Raw genomic sequence first — 11,186 nt, forward strand, 5'->3', positions numbered from 1 at the left:
TGAGATGAATGGCTTGGTGGATATAGGAGAGCAGCGGACATGGTTTATATTAAAGTTTAAAAAATCTTTCGACACTGTCTATTTTAGCAGCCTCATTAACAAACTGATGAAGTCTCGACTCGAGTGGTTAGCAAGGTGGACTGACAGTTGGCTGAACTGCAGGGCACAAAATACTGTGGTCAATGGTAGTGAGTCCAGCTAAAGGCCAGTCACCAGTAGTCAATACTGTTAAAACTTCTTCATTAATGACTGGGGTGATGGGGGGGCCAGACCACACCCATAGCAAGGCTGCAGATGATGTGAAACTGAAAGGAAAGATTGATGGGTGTGCTGCCATCCAGGGGGACTTGGACAGGGGAGAAATGGGCCAACAGGAACTTTATGAAGTTCAACAAAGGTTCAAGTTCTGCACCCGGCGGGGAATAACCCCATGCACCAGCACACCACATGTGACGGGGACCAAGTGGCTGGAAAGCAGCTTGTCAGAGAATGACCTGTGAGTGTAGATGGACAGCAAGCTTACCATGAGCCAAATATGCTTTTGTGGCAAAGGTGGCCAGCAGCCTCCTGGGCTGCATTAGAGATTAGAAAAGGTGATGGCTGCCCTCTACTTGGCACTGGTGAGACACTGGATCCTGATTTGGGCTCCCCAGTACAATGGAGACATGGACATACTGTAGGGAGCGCAGTAAAGGGTCTTGAAGACAAATTAAGGGCTTGGAGCATCTGTCATAGGAGAGGCTGAGAAAGCTGGGACTGTTCAGCCTGGAGAAGATAAGGCTGAGGGGGGGATCTTCTCCATGTGTGTAAATACCTGAATGGAGTATGGGAAGGTGACAGAGCCAGACTTTTCTTATTAAAAGGACAAGAGACAACGAATACTGAGTGAATACAGGACATACTGCTTCAACATAAGAAAAAACTTCTTTACTTTTTTTACAGTGAAGGTCATCAAGCACTCACATACATTTATCTAAATTATTTGGATTCCTTGGAATCCACTGTTAAGGCTGGGATGTGAAAACAGATAGGGAAGGACCAGAGCTATATCTTTTTTTAAGCCTATTTTAATTTTTGTGCCTTTGGTGCTTCAGAACAATACTACCAGGTTTTCTGAATTCAAGGTTATTTGTGCTTTTGTTGGTTTTGTTCAGTTTTTTCTCTTAACTGAAACCTCAAATCGTGAGGCTAGACCAAAAATACTTCATCATCAGTGTCTCTCATTTCAAGTGCTGGAGTGGGCTGCGAATCTTCAGAAGCCCATTTCCATTTACACAACTGAAAAAGCAAATAAAAGGCTTCATTCATTCTGTCTCTGCCTTTATGTACTGCTGAAGACGAGAAATTCTCACTACTGCTATTAACTGGCTCAGGAGAGGTGTGAGAGTGGCATCAGTTTGAGGACTTCCCTTAACTGACTACATGGCCTTTTCAGAGTGTCATTGCATGGGTGGTGCTGAAAGGGAACCAGCCTTTGGTTTAGCATCTTCATTTTGTGAGTGCTGTTTGTGCAATGAGAAAATGAGTGTCAGTGAAGTACAGTAGCATAAGAAGCAACAAGCTGCTCCAGCTGGAGGACTTGGCATTGTGTTGGGTGTCAGAGGCAAGGTTCTGTTCTGGCAGTGGGGACAGCGGGCTGCCCTGTGCTGGAGGCAGCCAGGTCTAGCTGGCTCCAGTGGACCTACTGCAGGGCACAGCTGAGCCCCTCAGCCAAGGTGGTGGTGCCTCAGTGGAAACCTAAATTTAAGAAAGGGCAAAACACACTGGGCAGAGAGGAGGGAAGAAAAGTGAGAAACAGCAGAGGTACATCAGGGTCAGAGGAGAAGAAGAAGGGAAGGGGTGCTTGATGTTGCTGGAGCAGGTATTTCCCTGCAGACTGTGGAAGAGACCATGAATGAGCAGATGTTCTCACTGTGGCCTGTGGTGAGCCCATGCTGGAGACTTCTTCTGAAGGACTGCAGTTTGTGGGGAGAGCCCAGGCTGGAGCAGAGGAGAATGTGAGAGGGAAGGAGTTGCAGAAAGGAACTGTGTGACCTAGTGACCATCTGCCCTGCTCTGCACTGCTTGGAGGTGGGCTGGGGAGGGAAGTCTGGGCTGAAGTTGAGCATGGGAGAGGGGTGAAAGAAAAGTGTTGATTTGATGTTTGTCCCTGTTTCTCGTGACCTAAATGTACTTTAATTGGTAATACATTTTCCTTAAGTGGAGTCTGTTGTGGGCAAAACAGTAACTGGTAAGCAATCTCCCTGCCTGGATCTCGATCCATAGGCTTTCTCATCCTGTTTTCTCCCCCTGCCCTGTTAAGGAGTGGAGCGACAGGTGAGTGGCTGGGTAGGCATCGGGCTGCTGGCCAAGGCTAACCCACCACAGTGTTAAATATGAAACATTCATTTCCAGTATGGCCTATTCTTAAAATATTTTATTTAAGTCTATTCCAGTACTTTGTCTCAAAAAAATAGCTAGTCTTAAATATAAATTTCTTATTTCACAACGTAATGGTTTGGCTTAAATGAATCACTTTTGTCATGGACCAGATAGTAAATTCCCCTAAAATAGTAAGTAAAACCAGAAAAAGACAGAGACCCCCCAGAACCCCACCAGGCCTCTTGATTCAGAGGTGCAATGGAGCTTTGCTACCTTCTCAGTGGCAAGTCATTACACATTAGCAAGAATTGTGTATGGAAAACACTGACTATGGAGAACAGCTTCTAGCACGGAAGTACTAGAACTGTGAAAGCGGCATAAAGCTTGAGTTTCATTTTTAAAAGTATACAATTATTTGTAAAAATTACAACTTACTCAAATTGTATCTGCCTTTCAGAAGGAGCTGAAGGGCAACTTGTAGTAATTTTTGTTCACAGATTTGGCTGTATAAATTGTTCTAAATTAAGTACTTAGTCAAATTAAGGATATTATAGGCAGGTATAGCTGAGCATGAAAATGAATTTAGTATGGCTACTTAAGGATTATTAACATGTAAGTTAAGTCTCCAAACTAATTTCTTGTTTATATACAGGATGTGAACAGGTGTATTGAGGCTCTTGATGAGCTTGCATCCCTTCAAGTCACAATGCAGCAAGCTCAGAAACACACAGAGATGATTCTGACTCTAAAGAAGGTGAGATCTACAATGTTAATTAAAGTAACCCATGTGCTTGCTTGAATTGGTATCAGTGTTATTTACTGCTGGAGTACTGTGTTCAATTCTGGCCCTCAAAATTCAAGTAATATGGACAGACAGAAGAGGGTCCAAAGGAGGGTCATGAAAGTGATCAAAGGGCTGGAGAACCTGCCCTGTAAGGAAGCATTGAAGGGGCTTAGGTCTTTTCTTCCTGGAGAAGTCTTGTTGGGGGGGACCTCATCACAGTATTCCAGCACTTAAAAGGGCAGTTACAAAAAGGACAGAGGCTCTCTTTTCACAAGGAGCCATGTGGAGAAGACAAGGGGCAGAGGGTACAAGCTGCACTGGTAGAGGTTTCCTCTCAGTAGAAAAAAAATTTTTACACTGAGAACAATTGTTCAGTGGAACGTCCTCCCCAGGGACGTGGTAAAAGTCCCTGTTGCTGAAGGCTTTCAAGATGCAGCTGGGCAGTGTGCTCAGCAGTCTCATCTAGACTCCTCTTCCGTGAAAGCTTGGACCAGGTAGTCTCTCAAGGTCCCTTCCAACCTGAGCTGTTCTATGATTCCGTAATACTTCAGAGAGTGTAAAAGTCTGTGATCTCATTTCAGGTTAAATTCAGAATTTCACCTTGCATGTGATGAAATCACATAGGTATTTAAATACCTAAGTGGAGCTCATTGTTTTTTTACTTTGATTTTTAGATACGGAAATTCAAAGTTAGCCAAGTTATCATGGAGAAATCTACAATGCTATATAACAAGTTCAAGACCATGTTTCTGGTTGGGGAAGGAGATTCTGTTCTTTCCCAAGTACTAAATAAGTCACTTGCTGAGCAGAAGCAGCATGAGGAAGCCAACAAAACCAAAGAACAGTGGAAGAAAGGAGCAAACAAAAAAATGGAAAAGGACCAAACAGGTAAGTCACTGTGGTTTTTAGTTTCTTGTCATATAAAAGACTTAGTCTTTATCAATTTCTGAGCCAGCTTCAAAAAATTCTTGATGTAGGAATTCTACCTATCTATTAAAACCTCTACATAACTGAAATAACCGTAACTAAGTTTCAAGTTCAAGGGTATAATGTTTTCTGTGGTTATTTTACCTTTATTACCTGAAAGGAAGGGCTTTTGCAAGAATTGTTTAGAATTTTTACTTCTCTGTAGGTTGTCTAACTTTATTACCTTGTGGAATAAAAAACCTGTAAACATGAGGTAGGACAACATACTACCTTCCATTCCTCAAGCAGCCTTTGGTGCCTGGACTTCCACCTATGCTTTCTTTCACTAGCCTCTTCCTATGTCATGTGTGCTACTATGTGTAGCAGCAGCTTTTAACTACTTACATACTACTTCCGTGATGCAAATTTAGTAGTTCAGTCTAACAGTAAAGGAACAATCATAATTCAGGGGAGAGCAGGCCTTTGTGCTCTCAGCAGTACTGTTGCAGATTAAGCATGAGCACTTGTATTTGTACAGCATGGTACTGAAAGCTTTCCATAGTAAGCATGTTCTACCATAACTTAGGTCAGTTTAAAAAAAAAAAAAAATACAGTAAAATAGATACTTGCATTTTTCAAGAGAGGAAGAAAATGAGACAGATGCTGGAAAGCTGTTGCAAACAAATTTAAATTCTTGAAGATGCAGTAATTCTACCCATCTATTAAAATTATTTAGATCCTTGACCTCCACAAGCACTGGACAGAAATTATATTTTCTTTGAACTTGAATACTGGGAGCAAAACTGTTTCAGAAAACTGTTTAAAAGTTAAACCACGCAGATCTGGAACAAACAACTTACTGTAACTGAGGTGATTGAAGATACCAAGGACTCAGAATAACTAGTTGAAATGCCACTGTATTTGTAACTGTTAAGAAAGCAAGGGTGATGATAAAATCCAACCATTTCACGGTGAGAGAAGTATGTATGATGTAGATGTTCCACACAGATCTTTCCCCAGCCCAGTGATCAGCAGAGCTAACACTTACACAAGGAATCTAAACTGAAAGACTTCCTTCACGTGGTGTGACTAGTGAAGTTACTTTGGATAAGGTTAATGCTAGACTTAACAGAACACGGTGAAGGAGTGTGTTACTGCCTAGTCAAACGGAGAATGGTAAGTAGTTTCATCAGTAGGGGGATATTTCATAGAAGTAGATTTTGCTCTGATTGCTACAAAGACAAATTCTGGTTCCTTATGTTCGTACTTCTGCCCTTTTAAAAATGGAACTGCTGAACTTTTACAATCTTTACAAAGTGCAACAGTTACAGCAGTCCAGAACTAATTCTGAGCAGGTCTAAATAGGTCAACTACTAGAATGTCCTCTTAAAATGATCTTGCCTGCTTTTTAGCATCTCTTAGCCTGTAAGTATACAAATGAATCATGTCTTTTATTTTTTTCTTGCTGTAGTACAGTAGTTTAATGGGGGAGGTTGGTAAACCTGCAACTTCAGATAAAACGGACTGTCAGTTCTGACTTAGTGACATTCCTTAACCATTTACTTAAAATTCGCTGGTTTGTAATACCAGAGCAAAACATGTATTCATCACAGAATTTTAAAGAGGTTAAATATTTCTGCTTTGACTTCAGTAAATACAGCTTCTGCTTGGTGCTTTGTTTCCTGCTTGACAATTGGAATCTGTAACTCTTTCACTCTGCGATATACTAATACTATATATACATATATATGTATGTATTACCATAACTTTTACTCTATTTATGTATAGTTTGTCCTATTTTGATTACATACAAATTTGTCAGAGTTCAGAGTAAATGAGAATCCGTGGAACTAGTAACTTCTCTAGTTTAAGTATCAGAAATGCCCCCAAATTGTTTGACGAGGTTAGAGTGCTAACAATGTACTACTGAAGTATATTCTCTCACTGCTCAGAATATAAATATGCATTAGTCCTATTATCTGCAGCCTAACAAGCACAAGAAGATCTCGAAATCGCATGAAATACGTACACTACTTATTTCCCATTATTAAAATTATGGGATGAGGCTCATTGCATGGTATTTTCAGAAGCTGAAGGCATATCAGTTACTGCTTTTTGATTTGTTTCAGCTGCTGAGTATCAAGGTGAGGGGAAAACTCTTAGTGTTTGAGTTGATGAAGGTAAAGAAATTATCTGGGGCTTTTTATAGCACGGTTTTGCTGTCTGCAGTACTGTTTTCTTTCTCTACCCTTTCATTTTAAAGGTTCCAAGGTTCTGAATGGAGGGTCTGAAGCTCAAGACACCAACCAGTCGCAACACAATGGAGAGAACACTGAGGATGAGAAAGATAGGCATGAAGTTGGCAGTAAGAGAAAGTGAGTTAATAACCTTACTGAGCTAAGGCTCTTTTCTGCTGGAGCAAAATGATGTGAAATTAGAACACCAGTAAACTGAGGTTACTTAACCATGTTGAGGTACTGTTTTCTTTACAGAAAGAGTTTTTTCTCAACTTTAGGGACTGATAATACCATGCAAATCTTCTGTTAAAGTTTTGAATGAACATTTTAGAAGTTACTTCACTCACTGCTATGGTGGAGACTTAAAGAAAAAAAAAATCAGAGGAATGTCCTATTAGGAGATACCAGCATGTGGTGAGACAGGGAAAAGCGTAAAGCTTTCTTTTATGTTTTAGACTCTTCGATGCTATTAAGCTGGAAGCAAAGGAAGCCTGAATCAAGTGTTACCAAACCTAATGGGATTTAACAAGTTTTTTTATGGTCATGTATTCTAATCAAGCCAAGCCATTTTAGTATATATATATGTAGTGTAGCTATAGAATTGCCTAAATGCAGGTAAACTGCAGGCTAGAACTTTAAACCTGTGACATTTCAGAACTCTGAAAGCTTTGTAGAGGCTGATACATTTACATTTTCTTCACAAAAAGTCATAGGAATGCTTGAATCTGTCAGGAGGTAAGTGTTTAAACCTTAACCTCACTGGAAAATGTTGTTTTGTAAACAAGAAGAATCTAGTAGAATATGAGAAATACAATAGAGTTTAGTAAACAATGAGAAAAAGGCCCAAAATTATCCTTGAGCTGAACTGTTTTGTTGAAGTACCACTTAGTTTTCTTTAAGGACTTCTGCACGTTGTGCTCGGCGATTCTTCTTATCCACCAGTATGTACTGAAGGAAACTTCCCTTTCGAGAAACTGCAGTTGCCTGGCAGTCTTTGGCTGTCTGCCAAGTTAAAACTGTACAACTAAGTGGAATATTGACAGTTATTTAAAAGAAGGTAAACTTAAACAGAACAAAACAAAAAAAAAACTTAAGAAGAACTACTCACTTCTGATTACACAGCTGTCAGAAGTGACATTTGGGAGTTTTCAACCAGTGATGCCAAATACTCATTTGGTCTGAACAAGCAGCATGTTGAGGGAACATGATGAAGGCACAAGTGGAGGTTCCTAACACAGGTTACACAGCCTAGCATGCTGCTTAAATAAGTGTTTGGCCAAATCACGGTATGGTACTGATAGAGTATGCTTGACCACATATTTAAAAATAAATGACGACTACACTGGTTCTCCAAGGTAGAATTTTTTCATGGCCTGCTCTTTTTCCTGCAGAACTTGACAACACTTGGAATTTTAGGTGGCAGAGAGACAATCTCAGTCAGATTGCCCTTTATAATGCTGATTAAAAGAATTAAAAATATTTGGGTGCATGCTTTGGTCATTAGTTGGTGGACACTGGTCAAAGGAAATTTAAGGCAGATAGTTCAGATTGTTGAAATACTATTGGAAAAGGCTGTTGAATATAAAGAGTGTCAAGTACCTTTGAGGCAAGGCAATTAATAACTTTCGCTATTTCAGCAATTGTGATTGTGTCTGTATAACTTGCAAATACATCTTTTATGTACGAGCTAGAGAGGTGTCATGTTCTTCTAACAAACGTCTGTCTCTTTTTAAGTACATGCGGTGTTTGCTATGGCAAACTACACTCCCAACATATTCTTAGACTTCATTCTCTGACCCCATTGCCCCTCTCTGACTTCTACAAATAAACACACTTCACAACAAAACTTTTGTGGCTACTTGGGAGAAGGTTTCCATGGACTCACATTCATTCCTGGCTAACAGCTATAAACCAGGTTTTTTAACACCTCTTTGCAAATACCTTGCATGTTGGGAAATTGAGAAATGCATCTGTGTACCTGTTTTAAATTCAAGCAAGCTACAGACTGATGTCTTTGCATCATACAAACTTCCTTTCACTCAGGATTTTTTCATACATTTTTATTTGCAATATTCAGTTTCTTAGAAGTGAGAAACTAGTAAGCAAAATAAATATGAATAAATCATCAATGTTCAAACAATCCTGCAGTTCCCACTACTGACTGTAGGCAAATAATTTGTAAGCTGCTCAAATCATATGGCTGTCTATTAATTTCTAAACTTTACTCCCTTTGATAAATGGAAGCAAGACATATCTGTACCTTTCTGAAGGTTTAGTTTGGAAATTTTGGAAGACAGAAGTTCTTTAACTTCACACTTCTGAAGAACATTTTTCTGTTCTCGTTTGGTAAAAATACATAGTGCTTCCTGAGGTCACCTTAGTGTTTGGGGGACATAGATTATTTCTGGCTGCTAAGAAAATTTATGATTGGTCAGGTACATTAAGCCAGAGTGCTTTTCTACCTGAGCTGACATATATTTGGCAGCAGACCAGGGAGGACTGCCTGAATGGAACACAAACTCACTTCAGAATGACTGCCATTCACAGCAGGTCACATACATTAATCACCACCGGCGTAGCTTCACATTTGGGGGCAGTCAGCGTGAGGGAGCACAGACAGCTGGCATCACTACCTGCTTCGCTTCTCTAGAGTCCGTGTACTGCTGGATGTACAGCAGCATCACTTACTCTAGACTACAAATTCATTTGGAATAAGTCTTGCTCTGCATCTGTATGTGATCATTAATGTTGCTTTATTTTCTTTCTAGGACATGTGGTGAAGAGAGAGAGCTTGAAAAGCCAGCAAAAGATTCTGCCTTTGAAAGCAAATGATGCCACTGGAATCTTTTCTTAAAAAAAAATATCAAAGATGATTGTTAAGTTTTGCATTTGAAATCTATAGACTGCTGAAAGTTTAAATAATTTTATAAGCATAGTATTTTGAAGTTAAATTTTGTGGAATAAAAGCCCCTTTAATCTTGGTTTTGAAGTACTTAAACACTTTTGCAATAGTTTTGTCCAGTATTAACAGGTAACACATTTCAAAAGATGAAAATTCCAGTTAGAAATGCTTAAATGTTACAGGTCTTAGAGTTGTAGTATATTTTTACCTGACTACTGTATGTTTGTCTAGCTAATAGCAGGAAAAAGTGTAAATACTTTTAACTGCCCAACTGCTTTCTTTGTATAAAACCTACTCTCTTCCTATGGTACTGACGTCTGTTAGTGCACAGCTTTTCAACTCTCGTGGGGATGTATTTTCACTGTGTTTTGTAGGAGTTGGAAGCACCGTTTTTCTAGCCGTTAAAATGTTAATGGATACTTAATCACTTTCTAAAAACAAGTTTGGTTCTGTTTGTGCAAAACGCATTGTGCCATCTTACTGCAATGTGAGTTTATGGTATGCTTTTGGTCTGATAAGTATACTAGAAAGAAACGTGGTGGTCCCACAGAACCTTTTCATGCACACTGGTTGGAAAACACTGTCTTGAATAATTGAAATTAAAGAATTTTGAACTGGTAAAGAGAGACTGGTTCTTAATACTAACTTGTGTAGACAAAACCAATCATAGTAACAAGTGTCTGTTTTTAATGCTATTTCAATTTTGTTGCCTTGGCATTAACTTGGGGATATCTGACTTGAATTGAAATTAAAGAATTTTAAACTGGTAAAGAGAGACTGGTTCTTAATACTAACTTGTGTAGACAAAACCAATCATAGTAACAAGTGTCTGGTTTTAGTGCTATTTCAGTTTTGTTGTCTTGGCATTCACTTGGGGATTTCTAACTTGAATTTTAACAGAAACACTGGCAGAGTATTTTTAGTAATTTTTCTTAAAGTCATGAAAGGGAACAAAACGGGTATAACTGCCTCTGAAAATTCTTGAAGTACCACCTAGCATCAGAACTAGGAACAACTTGTATGTGACTGGAAAATGGTATTGACAGAGGCCACCTGGGCTAGAAATTGGAATTTTAATAGCACTAAGTATCTTGTTAGGGGTATCAGGGGAAGTAACAGTCTTCCAGGTGTATGTATTGCCTTGTATTGCATCACCTTCAAGGGAGCAACAAAGATTAATCTGCCTGGTGCAGACCAGTACTTCTGAAGCTTTAACTTGCATCATTCAATAAGGAAGAGTTTTCAGTATTGCAGCATGCCAAAACAGCATGGTATTTAATACCAAGAAGTCAGATTATTTCTTGTTTACATGCTGTGTAAATTGCAGCCATAGCTGCTTCAGTCAGCTCACCTGGGTTGTTCTTTCGTTCGCACCTAGGGTGGTATGGAGAACAGGGATTTCTCAATTATAAAGCAAGGCATACAGCTTTTCCCCATTCAGCAATCTGGTACAATCTTTACTTTTGTTTGCAGTTCTGCTGATATAGTAGTGCTAAGCATTCAGTAAGAGGAAAGAGTAACCTCAGTGCTCAGTATGTCACAACCAAGTAAAGGTCAGCAACCTCAGCATTGATTTCAAAATTTTTGTGTTCTCTGTTTTCTGGAAGTGACAGATTTATTTTGAGAATCATGCTTTTTCTCCCACTGAAATCATGCACTACTATGAAGTAACTTCTCCTTATTCTCCATCTCCTAATTGTAAAGAGATGAAAACTTTTTTCCCTAGCGTTGCCTTTTTGCTGTCCCCCTCCCTGCAAGAGACTAGAGTAGTAAACCACATAATAGTTTTAGGATCATAGTCCTAACTTCTTCTCTTCACTTGCAAGATTTAAGTAACAGCAAAAAAAATATTCACCAGTGACCAGAGGCACTGAAAAATTCATGAAAAGCCTGAAAATCAAACCTCTAGTACCTGATGCTCTTTGCACAAGCAGCGTTATGTTTATTGTGTTCAGAACTGCCACTTTGTCAGTTTGCGAGCTTGCACTACTTCCTA

General features: G+C 39.4%; 1 protein-coding gene across 4 annotated transcripts in view; it reads left to right on the plus strand.

Annotated features, from left to right (window-relative positions):
• PSIP1 (PC4 and SRSF1 interacting protein 1) overlaps positions 1-9,961 on the plus strand; it is a 40,466-nt gene extending 30,505 nt beyond the window's left edge. For all 4 annotated transcript variants that reach the window (XM_056324885.1, XM_056324884.1, XM_056324887.1 and 1 more), the window contains exons 15-18: positions 3,014-3,115; positions 3,820-4,033; positions 6,315-6,426; positions 9,057-9,961. In XM_056324885.1, the coding sequence (XP_056180860.1) occupies positions 3,014-3,115; positions 3,820-4,033; positions 6,315-6,426; positions 9,057-9,120 (492 nt within the window). In that variant the 3' untranslated portion in view covers positions 9,121-9,961. The remainder of the gene's footprint in view (positions 1-3,013; positions 3,116-3,819; positions 4,034-6,314; positions 6,427-9,056) is intronic.
• Positions 9,962-11,186: the final 1,225 nt, after the last annotated feature.

The sequence above is a fragment of the Falco biarmicus genome, chromosome Z, assembly GCF_023638135.1.
Source record: "Falco biarmicus isolate bFalBia1 chromosome Z, bFalBia1.pri, whole genome shotgun sequence".
In the NCBI taxonomy this organism is placed as follows: Eukaryota; Metazoa; Chordata; class Aves; order Falconiformes; family Falconidae; genus Falco; species Falco biarmicus.